Source organism: Eulemur rufifrons, chromosome 12, assembly GCF_041146395.1.
Source record: "Eulemur rufifrons isolate Redbay chromosome 12, OSU_ERuf_1, whole genome shotgun sequence".
NCBI classification, from domain to species: Eukaryota; Metazoa; Chordata; class Mammalia; order Primates; family Lemuridae; genus Eulemur; species Eulemur rufifrons.
In genome coordinates, this window is record NC_090994.1 from 5,861,320 (window position 1) to 5,882,331 (window position 21,012).

At 53.3% G+C, this 21,012-nt stretch overlaps 1 protein-coding gene across 3 annotated transcripts in view; it reads right to left on the reverse strand.

Moving 5' to 3' along the window:
- Positions 1-607: 607 nt before the first annotated feature.
- DPYSL2 (dihydropyrimidinase like 2) overlaps positions 608-21,012 on the reverse strand; it is a 91,252-nt gene continuing 70,847 nt past the window's right edge. For 2 of the 3 annotated variants that reach the window (XM_069485109.1, XM_069485110.1), the window contains exons 7-14: positions 20,794-20,862; positions 17,458-17,578; positions 9,220-9,376; positions 8,729-8,870; positions 7,547-7,717; positions 2,914-3,093; positions 2,014-2,179; positions 608-1,115 (exon numbers count right to left, since the gene is read on the reverse strand). In XM_069485109.1, the coding sequence (XP_069341210.1) occupies positions 1,024-1,115; positions 2,014-2,179; positions 2,914-3,093; positions 7,547-7,717; positions 8,729-8,870; positions 9,220-9,376; positions 17,458-17,578; positions 20,794-20,862 (1,098 nt within the window). In that variant the 3' untranslated portion in view covers positions 608-1,023. Of the gene's footprint in view, positions 1,116-2,013; positions 2,180-2,901; positions 3,094-7,546; positions 7,718-8,728; positions 8,871-9,219; positions 9,377-17,457; positions 17,579-20,793; positions 20,863-21,012 lie in introns of all 3 variants that reach the window. The other variant, XM_069485111.1, reaches the window with a different exon arrangement.

Sequence of the window (21,012 nt, forward strand, 5' to 3'; positions counted from 1 at the left end):
CCCTGCACCTGGCAAGAGTGCACAAGCTCAGGATGGGTGGGCAGCACCAGTCCCACACACGCAAGGACAACACACCGCCATGGTTGCGATGGCGACGCTCGAATCCTTTGGGCGGGTCCTGTGACCACGGTGAAATGGCAGACCTGGCAATCTGAAAAGACGACAGGGGAAGGTGGGAAAAACCCCACTGTCTCAGAGACAAGGGCTGGAGGGAACACAAAGAAAGAGGCAGACACTTGAAAATATTCATGAGCTAAAGAGAGAGAGAAAGAGTGTGCAGAAAAACGGTGAAGCGATTTCACCTCCAGAGATTTCATCTGCAATAAAATCTAGGTCAAAAAAAGCAACTCTGCCCTTTATCGACAGGTGACCCGGAAGGCTACGGAATGGCTGTGACGTGGGCATTTTGGAGCCTCTCAGGATGGATGTGATGAGTTTGCCAACCACCCTGAATCAGCGTGACGGCTACAGAATTGCATCATTAGGATGTCCAGTTCAAACCCCTTGTATTAATAATGAGTTAGACTTTCCAATTTAGTATTAAAAAAAAAAAAAAAAAACTCTCCCCCGCCCCCGACCCCTCCCCAGCCCCCACGAAGAAAACTTGTTTAAAAAATTTAAGAAGAAAAGAAAAAGGCAGCTCTGGGCAATTCACTTTCTCTTCCCCGCATGAAAAGGAAGATGCTAACGAGCACAGAGGTTGGAGATGAAGAACACCCTCGCTGTGGTCTGCTGTTGGCATGTCTGGGTGTTGCGTGCGGTCCGTGTGTGCGGTTGGTGGACAGACTCGGGTGTGGTGTTCGCAGATGTGTAGGGAAGTGGGTGAACAAAATCAGTAACTCTCGGTGAGAGACGGAGTGCGAGGCCCAGGAGGGGACCCCGTCGTGAACTGGTTGCCCCACAGTAACTATCACAGGCTCTTAAAAAAAAAAAAAAAAAAAGGAAGGAAGGAAGAAAGGAAGTCTCAGAATGTCCTCAGCTGTCTCATCCCCCGTCCCTAAGTGCACGGCGGGGCCGGGAGCTCTAGCCCAGGCTGGTGATGTTGGCACGGCCACCAGGGGGAGCCACGATGCGCTGCGTGGTGCGGCGGGGAATGTTGTCATCGATCTGAGCGCCTGCAGGAAGGAGAGGAGAGAGGGTCAGGGACTGCCACGTGGTCACAGCAGCTCCTGCTTCAAATCAGAATCACAAAACCAAAGTTCGTTGTTTTTAAATTTCTTGAAAACTGGCAATCCATGCATGTCATATACGGTAACTTTCTAAAATCCGGTACATCTGACAAGACAAAAACTGTCTGATGAACTATTCCGTCAACAGGCCGCAGGAATGTGGGTACCCAGCTGTGGCTGTGGAGGCTGGAAAAGTGGGATATTCTAGACACGGACCAGATGAGATATGGGAGGTTTCAAGGCAGGAAACTGAAAAATGTGGACCCTTTCTTCTCACCAAGGGGACATCACGTATTTTATCCAGGAGAAAAGCTAACAGTTCTCAACTGTAAAGTTCTAAGCACTTTACAGAGTATTAGCTCATTTAATCCTCACAGTCAACCTGATGAGGGAGCTACTGCTATTATCCCCATTCTACAGGTGAGGAAACTGAGGCACGGCTAGGGCTGAGCTCCGAAGTTGGGCTGTTCAAACGCCAGACTCCACAAGCTGAACTATTATGATATACTGTAGGCAGAAGAGAAGTCCTGAAATACGACTATGCCCTTTTTCACAAGGGACATAACAAACTGAAAAAATGTCTTAATATATTAGGTATCACACAGAGGAAGGGCATCACAGTGTTATATGTGATGTAAACTGATGTCAAGATTCTGAAGCCCAAGTGGTCATTTCCTGTGAAAACACATCCCTGGTGGCATCAGAATACGGTACTTCCCACTTTGGGGAGAATGAGAATGTCATTCCCTTCCGTGTCTGTCCCCTTCCCAAATGCCACTGCAGGCTCCCCGGCTCCAGTGAGCTGGTCCCGCAGGACGGGGCCCCGGCCATGCCACAGGCGTACCAGACAAGCTGAATCCAGACTGGTGCAGGTTCCGGACGGGTGGGGCCTGCTGCTTGGCAGGAGACGTCTTGGCCGAGGAGGCTGGAGTGACTGTCTTGGGCGTCACAGATACCTCGCACACGGGTCCGTCGTACAGGCCGCGAGGAACCCCTCTCAGCTCGGCCAGCTGCAAAACACAGGAGCCCCCCGAATCAGACCACAGCCATGGAGGACACCTCCTGATGGGGAAGGACCAGAGGCCAGGACGAGCCTGTGAGATTTGGGGACGGAGGGCTTTCCTTATAGACAGGTATGGCAGGGACAGGTGGTGTGGGGCCAGCTCCCTTGGCCCTAAGCCAAAGCTCCCCACAAGATGGGTCACTGATAACTGATTCCTCCCCCAAAACTAACATTTCTTACCATTTTTCTCCCAAGGAACTTCAACTTTAAACCCTACTAAGATCCCCTAAACACACTGTGAGGAAGACCTGGTATCAGGTTTAAGATCTGGCCCCAAACTTTCTATCCAATCTCCCTTTAATTCCCTTATAGCCCAACCCTTCTTTGCCTTACAGTCCCCATACCAGGGATGTGGACTGTTCACCATGCCCTGAACACACTGCACGTTTTCTATGCTCATGACATTCTTTCTACCTAGTTCCCCATCTTCCTTCTTTGACTTGACAAACTCCTACTTAACCTTCAAAACCCAACTCAAAATGCCCTCTCCCCATGATACTCCCCCCCCACCCCCCGACTCTGAAGCAGTGGTTCCCTCCTCTGGGTCCTCACCCCACCCCTTACCCTTGTCATCCCCTGTATTCACCTCCATTATTCTGATTCAAAGTGCTTAGTAAGTGTTTGTGGCATTGAACTCAATCCATGATTTAAAAAACAACTCATAAGAACAAAACCACTCACCCTGCTCCTTGCCTTGATACGCTTGTAAACAAAATCAGGAAAGGGCTTCCGGGGGATGTAGCGCCCAGAGCCTTCGGTGACATGCAGGGTGCCATCCTCCAGGACAATCTTCCCCTGGCTGATGACCACCAGCGGAGAGCCGCGGCACTCCATGCCTTCGAAGATGTTGTACTCGAGAGCCTGGAGGAAGAGAGCACAGGAGACTCAAGAGAGGCCCTGCCACCTTGCGGGACCTAATCAGCCCGGCAGCACCACTGCTCTAACCTTCTGTGGACAGAGGAGAGGCCCAGGGACAGGGCTCCTGTCCTGGCTGGCCACCCCAGCAGGCACTTCATTTCCTGTGTCTTCATATGGAATATCCTTTCCTCCCTCTCCAAATTTAGAAGAACAATAATTGAACAGAAGAGTTGCATTTGAAGTGTGCATAAATGCTACACAAATATAAAGAAAAGGATCCCTCCTGTGAGAAGGGGCGGGGCTCCCACCAATTCAAGCGCCACTCAGGTTGAACTCCAAAGGCCTTCTCTGACCAAGTTCTAAATTGCACCTTGAAAGGGGCCATCCACAGGTAGGTTCTCCTACTGCCCTGCCTGGTTCTCCAAGCTGTCAGCCGTGTGGCTAGACCGCAGTCCCTAAATGAAAGGGACTGTGGTATGTGAAGAGACATGCCTGGGGTGAAACGCCCGAGGGTTGGTTAATTTCCAAAACTACGCAGCTATCCTTTTGGTGTCAGATTTTCCAGGAGAAACAGTGTGAACTCTGGATGCCGTCCTGGGAAACAGGTGGGGTCCCTGTACGAGTTTGAGTTTGTTGTCGGGAATAAGGTGACAGAACAGAGGGGGCATCGTAGCCTGACAGTAAAAACTCTACGTGTCGGCGTCACATCTTGTAGCTTCGGCTGCCCCAGATCCCGAGTGCCTCCGCTTCCTCCCGCCTGCCCCGTTCCCGGCACCAGTGGCCGAGGCCGAGCCCAGGAATGGAGGATTAAGAGGCGGCTCTGGCCACAAACAGCAGCTTGGGCTTCTGGTGCGATTCGGACCAGGTTGCCAGCACTCAGGGAGCCGGGCCCGAGCAGAGAGCTGCGCCAGGGCCCCGCAGGCCGGGAGAGCACCTGCTTGGTGCGGCGGTGGGCAGCACAGAGCGGCCACGGCCAGCCTGCCAGCACGCACTCCGCGAGGAAACGCAGCGCCGCCGGACGGACGCGGCGTCGACTGAAACAGCAGTGAGGGCTGTCAGCGGGCTGCTCTCATCTCAAAGGAGTAATTCCGAAGCTACCAAAGGAACCGCAGCGGAGCGGCACCTGGGGGCAGGGAAGAGGCCTCTACACGTGGATTCTCATCCGAGACCAGTGTGGGTGGAGTGCACAACTCTTACAACTGTCCTTCGTCCATTCTGAGACACTCGTCCCTGAAATCAATGTGTCTCACAGCAGCCAGAGCTGTGCCACTGCTGTCAGCCTGGACTGAAGTCAAGCTCTTCCAGGGGGATCTGGGTTTGCTTTGGCCCCTGGCCCAGAGGGTGGGGGCCTTTCACATGAAACCCTCAGCTTAAAGCTGTTCCAGACCATCCGGGCAGTGTGAATTCAGACCACAAAGGTGCAGAAGCACCAGCATTTGGTTCGAATTCTCGGGAGAGACATTTTTCCCTCCCGGCACCCAATGCCAAAGTTGAGGCATGGAAGATTTCCTGCCACTCCTTTCTGCACAGAAGTTCACTTCCCACTGGGCCCTTGGTGGCCCTGCACATTTTTACAGGAGTCTCCTATGAGATGCCTCATCTTGGGGTGTTCTCTTTCATCGCAGTGTCTGATCTAATGGAAAAGCTTAAAATCGATGGCATCTCAGATATGGTATAAGCCAGACGTTGTGTGACTCTGGGCAGGTCACCCTAATCCTGCCGCAGAGCTTTGGTTTCTTCATCTGGCACCTTCCTGAGGCTTATGTGAGGATGACAATACAAAAAGTATCATCCCCTGTCATCTCCGAGGTAACCTTTGGAAGGGAGTGAGTCGGCCCTCAAGACCTGGGTCAAGCCTCAACTCCTCCACGTCACCCACGGCTCTGCCCCGACAACTTCCTCTTGGACCTCCTGGGGAGAGCACAGGGCGTGGCCTTGGCCACGGAGCTGTCTGCCCTGGGTTCACAGCCCAGGTCTGCGATTCACCAGCTGCGTGTCCTGGGACAAGTCCCTTACACTCCACTGAGCCTCAGTTTCCTCTTTTATAAGAGGATAAGTAGAGCCCACTCCGCAGGACTGATGCCAGGATTAAATGAAATAAAAGGAACGAACGCATCTGGCACCCTCCTCGGCACACAGCAGGCATTTAGCAAATGTTCGCTCATTCACTGTCCGGCTTTTTACTGCACTTGCTGACAAGACTGCAGGGTCTGAGGCATCTTGCCGTGCGTAAACTGAGTCTAGCTGCCTGCAGATGAACACCCGCTGAGCTCTGGGGCTACCTCCCGTGTTAGAAAGACGGAGGAACCAGCCCCCGACTCTTAGGTGACTTAAAATCGAGAAGTCCAAGGGTCGGATCACAGCCCAGGGCACTCAGAGCCGACCCTCTGGCAAACCGTGAGGCAGGGAGGCTCGTGGCTCACCACGTATAGACATTTTTAACCTACATCCACACGGGCTCCCCAAAATTACTCATCTGGCTGGATGCCTGGAAAATGCTAGCAAAGGCTTAGCAACAGGGCTGTCAGTACTAGTTAGCTGGATGCCCCAGATTAGAGCCAATTAGCAGGAAACACTATTCCACAGGGAAAGCCTCCTGTGTGCATCTTCCCGGATGATGAAAGCACAGGCATGCTTAGTGCTGGCTCTTCAGAACAGGTGAGGACGGAAAAGCAGCACTTTGAAAGTCAGCATTTCTTACAGGGGTCACCCGGAGTTAAAGGCAGGGCAGGTCTGGGTGGAAATGTCTTCCCGAATCTCCACTCCTTCCCGTCTTCTCTTTTTCTAGTCTAAGAGGTCCAAATGCAGGCTCCCCGGCTAGGTCACGTGCTGCTCAAATAAGGAGCCCAGTCTGCCCTTAATGTTAGTATTTCCTCGGAGGGGGGAGGGGACCCTGCAAGGAGGGAAAGCGTTTTCTCCACCCGGCCCTGACCGGGAAGCTGCAGGCTGGCAGGGAGGAGCTCTGAACAATTTTGGGTTCTAATTCGGGCTTGACCGCAAAATCGCTATGTAACATTAGACTGGTTACTTAAGCTTTCTAAGCCTCCGTTTATTTATCTGCCCAATTGGGATAATAATACCAGTCCCTTTATTGAGAAGGTCAAATAAAAGAGTAAAAGGGGCTGTGACATTAAATACATATGAATTAGGAAGGTCCACCAGGCAGGGCCCTAGGACCCCTGCCCATAAAGCAGCCGGTCGGAACCTCCACAAGGCTGTGATGTGCGCTGTAAGTGGGTGCAACGTGCTGCCAGGCTAGGCCAGCCAGCGGGGAAGGAGGGAGAGAGTCAGCTATAAATATGGAGGTGAGCGGCCACCGCCACCCTGGTACCCGCAGGTGCCAGAAGGAGCCAGAACTGGGCCCGAGCTCACTGCAGCCCAGAGGAGAGAGGACTAGGAAATGGCAAAGGCCCTGGCTGTCTGGAGAAATGCCAGAAGCGTGCCCCTGTCCTGGCGTGGTGACACGTGGCGGGTGGCGGGGAGGTGTCAGTGCTTGCTGGCGCAGGCTGTGTGGGGTGGGCAGGCTGGAACCCTGCTCCCTATGGAGCCAGCTTGCAACTGAGAGCTTCGCAGAGAATAATGTCCCCATTCAGAATTCACTCCAAGATTCAGATGAGTTCCTGACACAAAACACTTCTGCCTGGGGCCCATTTCTCTTCCAAAGCTCTCCCCTTGTCTATATTCTTTCAATTTCACATCTCTACCATTTTGTCTGCGGGCAATCGGTGGTGTCTATCGGCTCTGCGTAATGCACGCTGACCTCACAGAGTCACAGGACGCTTGGGGACCTCGTCTGAGCCCCTCACTCTCCACTGAGGAGCCTAAGACACCAAGTCATGTGCCCAGGGTCACGTTAACAAGAGACATGCCCCTAAGCTCCACAGACCAGACCCAGAGGCAAGAGAAACCCCAAACCTGCAGATCCTAAAACTGTGAGCGAATGGCTGTGGGTAACTTCCTCTCCTAGGGAGAAGGCAAAGTCAATCGCTTCTTTCAGGACAGTAAGAGGGACTGTCATTCCGGTTTTGTTCGGCAACACTAACATGAGAAAACAATGGCTCAAGAGAATAAAAGTGCCCAATGGGCATCTCAAAAGAAGACATCTGACTGTTTTATTTAGGTCCCTTGCACCAAGCACCACGATGAGCTGCGCCAAACTATGAAAATGGGATGGTGCCTGACTTCTAGAAGCTTCTTGGGTCCTGGCATCACTTTGGAGGATCTGGTCTATGGAATAAGAAAGCCGTGGTACTCCAAAGTGATGATGAGGTAATAGTCTTATTGACCTCACTAGAGAAAATGAAATAGCTACTTTTATTCCCCATCAAATTGCAAGTTTTAACAGGTGCCAGGGAAAAGTCCACTCCTAACAGCGAGTTCTTAGAAACCCTGGCACTCTCCCTTCCTCTGTCTCTCTCTGTGACGGGGTCGGGTCTGCACGGTTAACAGGCCTTACACTGTTGTGTGTCTTGGCAGAGATGGTTTTCACGCTGTCGGGGTCCCAGATGACCAGGTCGGCGTCAGATCCCACAGCGATGCGGCCTTTCCGGGGGTAGAGATTGAAGACTTTCGCTGCGTTGGTGCTGGTCACGGCCACAAACTGGTTCTCATCCATCTTCCCAGTGACCTGAGGGGCACAGCACACACGCGGGCGCACACATGCACACAACAAAAGCAGGTTAAAAAGCTGAGGGGTAGAACATTACTTTGCAATAAAAAAGGAGCAAACTATGGATACATCTAATAACTTAGAGGTCAAGCACATTATTACGCCAAGTGAAAAAAAAAAACCAATCTCATATATATATTTTTTTTTTCTTCTTTTTTTTTGAGACAGGGTCTCACTCTGTGGCCCAGGCTGGAGTGCAGTAGCAAGATCATAGCTCACTGCAACCTCAAACTCCTGGGCTCAAGCTATCCTCCTGCCTCAGCCTCCCGAGTAGCTGGGACTGCAGGCATGCGCCACCACGCCCAGCTAATTTTTTTATTTTTTGTAGAGACGGGGTCTTGCTATATTGCCCAGGCTGGTCTCAAATTCCTGGACTCAAATGATCCTCCTGCCTCAACCTCCCAAAGTGCTGGGATTATAGGTGTGAGCCAGTGTGCCCAGCCAGGATGTATTATTTACATGATCTAAAAAATTCACTAAGAAACAGAAAACCTGTTCTGTTAATATATTTTAAAACATTAAATATACATTAAATCCCAAAGATCTCCTAAAGATCAATGTATGTTTAAAGCAGGCCCACCAGAGGCCAGTAGTGAGTAGGATGCTAAATAAACCCAGAGAGCCCTAAAAGACACTTCTAAGGAAAATGAGTCATTTCCAAGAGCAGAAGAGGATTCACTGAGTGAGTCACCAGGTTGCTAAGGAAGCTTTTTCCTACATGACTCTGAGAGTCACACTGAAAGACTATGTATATAGTTTCCATAGATGATAAAGATTAAGAAATATATATGTGATGTTTGGGAGGAATGATCTATAATGAGTGATCTTGGATTTCAAACCTAAGAAATATATCACACAAGTACCAGCTTCTAGAATGTTCTCAATTGTCACATCAAGGCCTCCAGGAGCCCCACGGCCCCGGGAGGAAGAGGCTGAGACGTGCCCGAGAGCGAGGCCACTGCTCCTTACCACAGCCTTGTCCCAGATGATGGACATCCGCTCCTCGGTGCCGTTGGTGCCCTCGGGGATCAGGGTGAAGTTGTCCTTCCCCACGGCCTTCTGAGCAGTGTTGAAAGTACAGTGGGCACTGCCAGTGACCTGGAGGTCTCCGCTAGAAGGAAAACGTGTGACGTGACGCTGAAGCTTCACGAGAATACTCTGTCCCTAAATCTACTGGGCAAGGTATATCCTGGGTGACGCTGCCCCAACCACGGTAGAGTCTGGACATCTCGGTCACCCCTGTGGCTAACTTTCAAGAAGGCCCGGGTTTTTATGCGAAATTCCCTCCCAGGGTGGTGTTGGAAGGATAATCCCGTTCCCGGTTAACGATCCTGGTGTGGTGAACGGGGTCCACCTGTTTGCCAGCCTGCACTTGGGACCACCGCGTTGTCACCTACTGGGTCAGTTTGGTCGGAGGAAAGACCGAGAACGTGGAGTGTGAACAAGTCGCTGGGACTCACCAGGACAGCAGGGAGTTGAGAAAGTCTGGAGTCGTCGGATCCGGGCTCAAGGGTGGGGAGGTGACGAAGGCGGCGGCCTTGGCCCAGTTCTTGCTCCAGTAGTGGGAGCCGTCGGTTCCCAGGCTGGCGGTGATGGGCTCGCCATACACAACGGTTCCTGGCAAACAGAACATGTGAGGCTCAGCCCGAGACAGTGAAACAATGAGGAAGGAAGGAAACTGCCCTTCTGAGGAGCCACCACCTGCCGGCGGCACACCCAGGGCTCCCGCCGTCCCTCGTCTCACAGACGACGCCTGGGGAGGTAGGTACCTCGGCCAGCGAAAGTCTCCCAGGAATGTGTGTTCCCTGAGCCTTCACCTTTGGCCCCTGCTCTTCCAGCTCAACACACTCTCCCCAGGGAATCCCAACATCCTGAAGGCTTCCCCTCCTGCTCTGTCCATTCCCACCTGTTAACAATCTCCCGCCCAGGCGTCCCAGCACCCAGTGCCAGGTGCCATGTGGACTCTTGCTTTTGGCCGATCCGTGGCACCGCACAGGCAGCCGTACTGTTCGGCACATGCTCGCTTGGCCTGCGGCTCCCAAACCCTCCCAGTGTCCAGCTCTGACCAAAGTTCCCTGAGAGGAATCACACGTGACATCACCAGGCGGAAGGGTTTGAGAGCAAATCCAAAGCCCTTCAGATCTGCCCAAGAGACAGCTTGGATCCCCGCGTCACCCCCAGAAGGGGGCTGCCCGTGACAGCCACCAGAGTCACAGTTGACTTCGTGAGAGTGAGAAACAAACTTTGCACAGTTACATTCCTAAGATGGCAGCGTTTCCGGAAGCCCAGCCTAACTTAATTAATACAGTGTCCAAGAAACAATGTCAGCTCCCTAACGCCCAAATTGTGTCCTCTTCCCTGTCCACTCGGGGGTAAGCCATGAAGTTGGGAATCACTTCAATCCACCGAAGGCCAGTGCTTTAGTGACTTAAACACCAGCCTTCCTTAGACCAGGCCCTGTCATTTCTCCCCGGCTCACAACTGCACCCACCAGTTAGACTTTAGACTTAGGTTTTCCCAAACCCCCTCCCCACCTCCACTCATTCCCCATGACATTTCCAGAGTGGCCTTCCTAAAACATTATCTTTCCATGCTGTTCTCTTGCATAAAATCCTCCGAAGGAGCCCTTCTGCCTTTGGGGATTAAAAAAAAAAAAAAAAAAACAAAACCTTCCTCACTGAAGCATCTGATGCCCTTGGTTATCCAGCTAATCTCCTCTTTAACCTCGTCTTAAACTCAACTCGGTGTCACGCCACCCGTCTGAGAATCGCATCTTCCACTCCCGATTGCCAAAAAATGACGTTTTGACTCTGCACTGGATGGAGACACACTGGAGATCATTTACCTGTCTGCACATAGTAGGCACTCAGTGAATGTGTGTTCAGTTGATTAAATGGTCTAATATTTTATTAGTTAAAGGCATCTCTGGCTGGAATGTGATCCCAGGTCAGCGAATTCACCTCCCGTCACCTCCTTCCCACAATGCTCGAGCTTCCCTCTTCTCCAAACGCAGGGCCCTCAAGGCCAAACACCCCGCACTCAGCAGTGTGTTTCCCTTCCCCTCACGGCCTCCGCCAGGGCCTTATCGCTAGATAATACACCAGGCACCCTCTCTGCAGGCCACTCGGAGAGCTGGCTCCGCACGGCTGCCCCCTCCTGCCTCAGGAATTTCACAAAGGACTCGCTGTTCAGCCAGGGAGTGCTGGAGGCCGCTGCAGGCCGCTCACCCGGGCATTCGGTGACAACACCCCTAACAACGCCCTGACCAACACCCCTGACAACGCCCCTCACCCCAGCAGGAGGACAGGCTCCAGACCCCAGGGAAGTCTCGCCCAGAAGGAAGCCCCCAGGAAGAGAGGGGCCAGTGCCCAGAAGGTCTGCAAGTGTCCCCTGGGCTCCTGACCCACTCAGAGCCCCCGAGGCAGAAGCTGGTGCACCGAGCCAGCCGGGTGGCTGCACAAACCGCTCCAGCAAAAGCGTTGCCAAGTGGAAAAACACTGCATAATGAGCAGGCCCTGGATGTGCCAAGGGCCTTTATGAATGCGAATGGCTAGGCAGGACCCGGGACAGCCCACAGTTCTCAAAGGATCCCGGCTCCAACTCCCGGCTTTTGGTTCGAGCTTCAAACAGCTCTAACGAACCCTAACTCTCCTGACCCCGCCGGGCCTGCAGGTCCTGCTGGCCACTGTCTGTCTGAGCACAAAGGTGAGGTCTGTACAAGTCACAGGAAAACAAAGGATCGGGAACCCTAAAGGTTTCCTGGTTTTGTCCACATGAAAAAGTTCATGACTGCAGAGGTGCCTGGAGAAAAAGAATGGCTGGACGCCCTCTGGAACACCTTGGACAAACATAAAAACATTTTCCTGGCTTTCCTGTAACTTGCTGTCACTTGTCCTCTGCCTGACTCTGCCCCCACCCCCGTCCCACCTCTGGAAACGGGTGCCACCAGGAGGGGCTTGTTCATAAAAAGTGGCCCGAAAACCGTGAGCGTGAATGCTGTGGACTGTGGGCTCGGCTCTCCCTGCAGAGCACGACTCAGGCCGGGCTTGGGGAGTGGCTCTGCGAGGGGCTGGATGGAGCCCCCCTCCCTCCATGCACGGGAACACGCGGCTCTCCACAAGACAATGAACTTGGCCTTCAGCCTCTGGAAAACCCCAGAACAGGGTCGGAGCGTCTAAGACCACAGCTGACCAGAACCTGCCTCTTAGACCAAGGTCGAGTAAGGACTGCTGGGCCGGGGCCAGGCTAACGCAAGGACACGCAGGGACAGGAGAGGTGGGCGCCGGAAGGAGGGAGGCATCTGGCAGCCCATTTCTGCTCCACTCTGTTGAAATTCCCCGAGGGATTCAGAGGTCCTTGCTGTCTTTCGGCTTCATTTCTTTCTTTAGCCCCAAAAGACAAGGCGGGAGATAAACCATCACGTACAAGGCCTCCGCCTCCAGGGGGGCTCTGCCTCCCACCACGGTGGACGGGAGCCCCCGCCCTGGGCCCCGTCCCCACTCCATAAACATTGCGCATGAGGGAGCCGTGGAGGAGCTTCCGGAGCTCAGTCGGGCCACAGACACCACTGCAGTACGTGCCAGAAATAATTACCACTAATAATAATAAACCACGGAACAGGCTTAATTGGCCTTGCTGCACTCCTCTAAAAACATCGCTGACGCTTTCTTGGCGGTCGGCAGACCTTTGCGATTTTCTTCTCCAGGGAAAGCCGACACTGAGGGATGTGACCCCAAGCCAGCCCTTAGCAGCCTCTATAGAAAGGCCAGGAACTGCAGGGGACCCGGGGGTGTTGTTTATGCACAACCCGCCCGGGGCCTGGGTGCATTCATGAAGAATAAACGGGAGGCTGGGGTTTAGAGACGTGCGACAGCTCCCAGCTCTGATAGTCATTTCCCATGAACGAGACGTAGGAGGACAAATCCAGAGGAGGAATAGTGGGAAACCATGTCTATGCAGCTCAATATGTAGCCACAAAAGCAGAGTGAAAAACCCACCAGGATGGACAGACACACAGGCTTCTCTCCCTGCAGGGAACCCGTGCCAGACCCTAACAGCCTGGGGCCCGGGCTGTCACGTGTTGGTATCAGGAGTGGTTCTTGAGGAACAAAATCTTAAGGTTTTTAGAATTAATGCTGAGGTTTTTAGAATTGGTTCTGAGGTTTTTAGAATTGATGCTTGAATCTGATTAGATTTAACGGCACTAATGATCCTAGTTCCAACAGTAAAGGGAACACTGATCGTCCACGGCATGATGCGGTGACAGAGGTGCACAAAACGTCACCACTGGGTAAGAGGCAAGGGTTTGCATGACTGTGTATTTGAACCTTAGAACACGTCTGTCAAATTAACAAGCATAATGAGATCGCTCAGTTGCTCCTAATTGTGCCGAACAAAGTGGGAAAAGGAAAGAATGGGTTCAGGATTCAAATTCCCAGCTCAAGCAGCACATAAACAACCCCAAAGTTTCCATGTCTGCCTTGAGAGAGACCCTTTCGTCTTACAGATGCAGGGTTGAGATGGCTGAAAACCAAACCCAGATCTCATTCCTCGAACGGCTGAATCACAATGCAAACTGAATTCCCAGCCTCACGAGGTGTCTGCCGAGAAAGTGAGGCACTGATCGGACGGGAGTCTGTCTCCGGACGGCCTTGGGCCTTGAGTGGCAACATCAACTCTTCCCTGAGCCTCCAGTCTGCTGGCCCCACCTGCAGATTTCAGACTCGCCAACCCCATCATCACGTGAGTCAATTCCTTCAAATAAACCTGTCTGCCTGTCTCTCTCTCTATATATATATATGTATATTCCATTGTTTCTATTTATCTAGATAACCCTAACATGGATTTTGGAGGGATTTTATCATATTCATGACACAACTGCCACTTTCAATCTCAATTCTAGGTTCAAGAATGGTACATTGTGTATTAGCTCGACACTAAGGATTCATCCCCAAATTGAGGGGGTCCTCACGGGCCCCATGACACCACACGACCACATGCTCCTCATGATGCTGGGGTCACTCCTGTTGACCCACAGGGCGTAAGACGCCTCCTTGTGAATTTCAGTTCCCAGAGTTTAATGTCCCTCGGCAGCCACAATTGTTCTGAGCTTTCCTGCATCTGGATTACAGGGGAGGAGTGGGGAGGAGAAGGATGGGAAAAAATGTCCACCAGCTAAGGTCATCAGGCACTGCCCACGCCGCCACGCACACACGGAAGGCATCAGCAGCCACGCCAGATCCCACACCTGGGCAAAACGCAGTCCCAGGGAGCCCATCTGGAGGAGAATCCCCACACTGGGCCCTCGGAGGACAGCGAGCTGGCCAGGAGTCCGGAATCTCGGTTTCCATTTCCTGCAGGCTGGATGGTCAGGGGCAAGATGTTCAGTTTCTGCCTTCTCATCTCTATTCCATGGAATGCGCCCACTAAACTGACCAACGTCTACGTTCTCTTCAAGAGTAAAAGCTTGTCCCAGGTCTTCCGGTCCTGGCTCCGTTTCCGTTCCCTTTTCTGCCCCGTGGGGTTGATGGGATGCCGACTTGCTGAGCGGCAGACAGTGGGGCAGCATGTCTCTCGGGGAAGACGGGATGCGGTCAGGCTGGGTCAAGTGGGCATGGGAACATAGTTCTCACTCACGTCTCATCTCATATCCTCACTTCCCTAAGCTTCTCCTGGCTTAGCGTTTGGACCAGCAGGTCTCTGGGTGGGGGAGACCCATGGGGGGCATTAAGAGAAGATGTGACTGTTCCTCCCACTAGGAGGATCATGATTTTTCAGCAGCTCACAGTTGTAGAAAAATTTCGAGTCCCCTTACCCAGCCCGACCCCTCTGAGGCTCCCTTCTGTGCTCTAACTTTACTGGCTTGTTCCTCTTGCCCTAACCCCTGCCCACTGTGACTTTGTCCCTCCCCTGCGAGCAGAGGAGATGACTGAGGGCCAGGACCATTTCTCGTTCCTGGTGCACAGCCCTGAAGTATCACAAAGCAAAAGTTCACTGAATGAATGGAGAATCTCTCCATTTCACAGAGAAGGAAACGGGGCAGCAGAATGTTGCCACTGCCTCACGCTTGCCTCCAGGTACGAGAACCGCCCACCTGAAGCAGACAACAGTCCTGAGCAGAAAACCCTGGCCTGGGTCAGGAGGTGTCGTTGCTCTTTGCTTTTCCAACAAGCTCCAGGTTCAACCAGCCCTTCGTTCTCTCTCTGTGACAATAGTCGGTCACAGCTATTGTCCCTGACTTTGCCTGCATTCTCGCATCTGCACATCATCATGGCCCTGCCAGGTGAGTCACTGTTACTACCCTCCCTCGCAGATGGAAACAGGGGACGTGGAGATGACGAGGAAGCAGCCCGGCATCACGTGGCTGGTGCACCGCGGACCTGGGGTTTGATCCAGGACAGGACATTGATCCCAGAGAGCAAACACTTAATACCACCTTCTATCATTTTCCTTCTTGGTCATTTGGGAATCCTTGCTGGCATGGCATCCGTGCCTCTGCTGGGTGTCGGGCTCCAGTTTCTACCAGGTTTGTTGGGAAACTAAGCCCCAGCAGATACAGGTCACGAGCGTGACCATATTAAAATAATTTCAAAGCATGAGGTTAAGTCAGTCAAACAGGAATGCGGGTATTTGTGGCCTGAAGTCGCAATTCCACTATTCATTAGTCCTGAGCTTCAGTTTACTCAGCTGCAAAGTAAAACAAAATACACAAATTCCTGCCTGGGCTGCCTCCCAAAGTTGTCATGAAGTTCCAGCAAGATGGGAAAGAGCCTTGAGAGCCTACGAAGTTAGCTAGGCTTTCTCATTTTTGCACGTTAACACCTGAATGCCCTCAAAATTCCTTTCCGGCAGCTCAGGTTTATCTACAGCTAAGGCTTTCAAGGACTAAAGGGTGACAGTTTGAATGCAAATCCCACCCTGGGAACCCCAGTAGGGGCACAGTTGGACTCATGCCAGAAGGTTCTGGAAGGAAACAGACTGAAGTCCTCTCTTGGTGTTCACCCACCAAGACATACACAGGGTCAAAGTGATAAAGACAAGAGAGTCAGGTGCTGGAGCGAACTGGACGCTGCAACCACACACACAAGCTCCACGACTCCCAGGGATAAAGCTGAGGCCGGGAGAAGAGGATGGCGGTGGCAGGGGGACTGGGGGAGGCTGGACCCCTCCATCCTCTCATTTGGACAGGTAAGTGTTTGCATATGGGGTAAACTTTGGTCAAGCAGGCCTCGATCCAAAATTATACTGAAATGTTAGCCTAACTCGTTTATCATACTTGTCTGGTAAAATGCATAAAATAAGCTGCCTCCTTCTTTCCATTTTCAGACACAGCCCTAAGGATCCCCCCACTACGTGGAAGCAGCAGTGCTATGACTGGCCTGCCGTGCTGAGGCCGATTCCCACGCATGTGTCCCTGCGTGACACAGGGCCACCGACTCAGTGGTCATCCACAGTGTCTCCTAGAAAAACAACTCAAAGCTGATTCTGAGTGGGTTACATTGTTACAGGTAAAAGCTTTCTTATTTCAAAAAGGCAATCCCTTCAAGATGCCAGGAGAGGGCAGGTTTCCAAGAAAGCTGTAAGGCAGAAACCACTGGCTGCAAACCCAAAGGACAGAGGCCCCAGGAGAGCTCCAGAGAGCAGGGCCAGGCACGGCTTGGTCCGTCTGGAAGCCATCACCTCTCAGGACAAACTGACTCAATGGGCATTGAGTAATTTGCTCCAGGGCTTGCAGCGAGACACCCACCAGGGAATAAAAAAATCCCACGGCCCTTCTCGATCCCTGTGGATCACTCCCCAGGGAGCAGCAGAAACTGAGCCGCAGAGGTCAGGCTGCTCCCTTCCCAGTGGGGAAGATAGGACAGAGGGACAAGGGAGGGACAGTGAAAGAGACAGAGTCAAAAGAAAATGAGAGAGAAACCAGGAGAGAAGGGAAGAGGAGACAGGGAGACGGAGAGAGGTAACGGGAAGAAGGGAAGGAAGGAAGGAAGGGAGAGGCCTTCACGGCATTCACTTCCCATCAGGCTAAGATCCGCCACCGGAGTCAACTGCCTGCTCCCAGGCTTTCTGTGCCAGGAGACCACTCCCAGCATCAAACGTGCTGTGACTGTCCGAGTTCACAGTCAGCAGCAGGTGACAACTGCGTTTACAAGGCAGAGGGAGCCCCAGTCCTCTCGAGGAAGCTGCACTTAGTAAATTAGTTTCCAAGAACCTTTTCAGCGGACCCCGAGTAATCCCAGAGAACCAGCCTTGGCCCAGAACGCACCGATGGAGTTTACTGAGTACCAGAAAGACTGGACGTGACAGTGTCCGGGGCGAAATGCACCCCTGCACCCCACGAGGCTGTCTTACTCACCCCAGCCGAAATCACTACCAGCCTCGCGGGGGGGACGCATGATGCAACATGACGTTCCCCAGAAGGACTCTGTGGCAGATGGAAACTGACGTCATCTGTGTATGTGCCTGGTTTATTTAGACTGCATCAAATCAAACCCAACTTCTCTACGGGGTGCGGCTGCCCACCCCGTCCTTGCCGTGCGCGGCTCTGAACAGTTAGTGGAACAAAGGGAGGAAACCGGAGCTCCCTGGCCGCGCTCGGCTGTAATTAGGTTAATGCCGGAACGTGGTGCGAGTGGCCCACTTGGCATGAGGGGCTGGAAAAGGTGCCCCCCCACCCCCAACCCGGCCGCAGCACTCACCCTTCTTCCTCGCCTGGGCGATGACCTCGGCCGAGCTCTTGCTCATCACCTTGGTGACGTACAGGGGGCAGTTGGTCTGGTTGGCGATGGTGATCGAACGGTTCACGGCCTCGGCCTCGACCTGCGGAAGAGTGGCCGAGCGTGAGAAGACCGCTCAGCCCACCCCCTGAGCCCCGTCTTTACCCCCCACCCCCCAAGAGAGGCTAAGACGCATGAGGGGCTGCTGGGTCCCCAAGGTTCCACCCCGAGGGGCACTGCAGGGGGACGTGACTCTCCCAGCGTCACTCGATATCAGTGTGGTTGAAAAGACGGGGTGATTCCTTCCTGACCCTTCTCCAGGTGTGGGCGGCAAGCCAGTCGCATAAGCACGGGCCCAGAGCTGTCAGACATGCAGATTCTCAGGCCCTGCCCCCGACCCACAGGCTAGGAGCCCTGGGTGTGGGACCCAGCAAGGTGGCTCTGAACCCACGCTCTGCGATTTCCACACTTGCTAACGTTCGAGAACCGCCACTCCCAGACACTGATTGCTCTCAATTCAGTACATTCATTCCACTCCCATGGTCCTGAGTCAAGACATTCAGTGATGTGGTTTTGGTGTTTGATGCTCAGGGACAAAGCCAGCGTCACCCACGAGACAATGCGGCCTCACAGGGCTCTGGGAATGGGGCGGGCGGCATCTGTCCACACCAACGGCCCCCCGTGTGTGAAGCATGAACATGGCCAGCCAGCCACAGCCTGGCACGACCTCTGGCACAAGACGGGCGGACCGTTCTCACAAATAAGCTCTTTAAAGCTGAGGCGTCAGTGGATGATGTTTCGAGGACCCTGCAGGACGATGCTAAACACCTAATCAGGATCAAGTTCTATCTGACGAGGAACCAGCCATGGTGTTTTTGCGGGGCCAGCAAGGGAACAGGTGAAATGACAAAACAACAGAGCTCAAACGTCACTGGCTCCCTCCCCAAGTCCTGGCAAAAGGCTGTGGCTTGAACTCGTGGAGGGAGGGGCTGGGCTTACTCTTTGTTTTCTATCCTCCATGCCCCACCCCAATAGTTCCCAATGTCGTGCCTGGTACCCAGCAGGTGCTCAAAACTGTTTGCCGAACAAATAAATGACTTCATTTCATACTCATGGTCTGTCCCAGAAAGAGCTGTTACTTATGGTAAGACGTAACTGAGCTCCCGGCTGAATTAACTCAGCTAGCTACTTTGTCTCCACCAGAGCTCGGCCAAGAGATTAGGCTCAGTAATTGCATTAGCTGGTAATCTAATTTAGTGACGCTGAGCCCACTTCATTCACGGTTGGCCTTCAGGTGCCAACTACGTGAAGTGAGATGCCCAAAACCCACAGGCAAAGCAGAGGGCTCTTGAAAAGGCTCTTTAAATGCCCAAATGACTCTCATTCCTGGGACTGCTGAAGGACAGGCCCCCCTCCTCCTCGGCCCCAGTGACAACAGCAGTGCCCCTGGTCCGGGCGGCACCGGGCGGGGACGTCCCCCATCTCTGCAGCCACCTCAGAGGTGTGACGTGTGAGGACTCCACTCGGATCCTCAGCACTTCCCAGAGATGCAGGTGATGGCCTGATTTACCGTCCTAGCATGGACACTTCTGGAAGTGCAAGAGGCACTCTTGATAATTCTGTAACAGAATTATGGAATTCGCAGACCAGACTGTCCTGGGCAGACTGGAATGTGCAACTGTACTAATGGGGGTGACACGAGCACAGTGCCAGCCCCATGGGGGCTCTACCCTCACCTGCCCTCACCCTCAGGCTGCACCAGCCCACCCTTTCAGCTCCCGGCAGGCACAGGGAGGCCGGGTGGGTAGAAGAAGCCCCAAGTGCCTGGCCTAGAGCAGGGCTGCACAGTTCTGAAAATGTCAGGGCTTCTGTCCTGTCACCTGGGGAGAAGAAAACATTCTCAGGAACTGAGATGGAGATGAAGGCATCTCCTAGGGCATCTGCGTGTGTGTCTCTGTCTCTGTGTCTGTGTCTTCTGTGTGCCTGTGTTAGTGTGTCTACATGCCTCTGCGTGTCTGTGTGTGTCGGTGTGTGTATCTGCATGTCTGTGTGTCTGTCTGTATCTCTCTGTGTGTGCCTGTGTCTGTCTGTGTGTGTAATCATGCATGCAGTAACAACAAAGAGTAAAACCTTCAACGTGTGCAAAACATTCCAGAATGGCATCGTCTCCTTTTCCCCGCCTGTCTCACCTGCTTCTCCTCTTCCGGCCTGGCCCTTCCCCTACAGACTGAAGGAAGAGGCCACGGATGCCCAGCCCCCGCCCCAGCCCGGGGAAGGCCCCGTGGATTTCCAGCCCTCTTGAATCCACCTTCTTATGAGGGAGCAACTGCCCTTCCATCCCAGTGCCAATATGGACACGTGGACGCAGAGGGAACGTCCTACTGCTAAAACCCTGTGACTTGGTGGCCCAGTCCCCTCAGAATGTGCTCGTCAAGCACCTCCCTCCCCCAGTTTCTGGAAGGAGACCCTCACTGTGAGCCCACACCTGGTCTTGAGCTCATCCCTTCTCTACACCTGCCCCTTTCTGCCACTTTCTCCCACGAAGGAGAAAGTCTGGTCGTGTCCACGAGACTCCGTCACCGTCCTCCTCGCTCAGCGCTGTAGATACTCCTCAGCCGGGGCTGCAGGCCCGACCGCGAGCCTTTCACTCAGAGCCTGATTCTGAACCGCAGCTACAGCCAGAGTCTAACTCAGATGAGCAGATTCTCCACCATGTGAGACGTGAGCCGCCTTCTAACTCACACTCACCAAGACGGGGCCGCTCCACCTGCCAGCATGGACCCCCGCTCTGAATCCCCCCACAGTTTTAAAGATTCTGTCTACCAAACTCTGCCAATATTATGTGCAGGCTTATCATGGAAAAACTTACAATTCCCTTTATGCTCTCTAGATGTCTAGAAGAGCTTTTAGATCTCCCTGCTATATTTTGGTGACTGGCAAGATTTTGGAGACCACATATAAACCCAAAAACCTTGACTGCAGGATGCTAACAAAGAACTGTGTGTGTCCACCCAAGAAAGGGCGTAGAGAATCAGAGACAGAACGGGGAGTCTTCAGGCTACACAATCCACACTGCCTTACCCTCAGGTGCAGTCCGACATGTCACCTTCCTGCGCAGACACCACATACACACACACACACACACACACACACACACTCGCGCACGCACACGTGACCCACAGCTGCCCAGAGAGACCCCGGTCAATGTAACCACAGAGAAGCCACATTCTCAACAGGACAGTAGGAAGTGGGTTCCCTGTGGCTCTGTGCAGCACCCAAGGGACACCGATTCACGCATTCCGGTCCTCGGATGTTCACCTCCTCAGGTCGACTCAGCACGTGTCCCTCAGGGCCCGTGATGCCCAGATCCAGGATCCTCTGCTGTTCCTGGAATGTTCAAAGAAAGCCAGGCTGTCAGGGAGAGCTGGACTTCACCCAGCTGTGGTGGGGACAGAGCTGGGCACACGGATCGGGCAAGACGGGAAAATGTCACTGCTGACTACCCGCCCTCATCCCAAGACCTCACTGCCCTGTTCC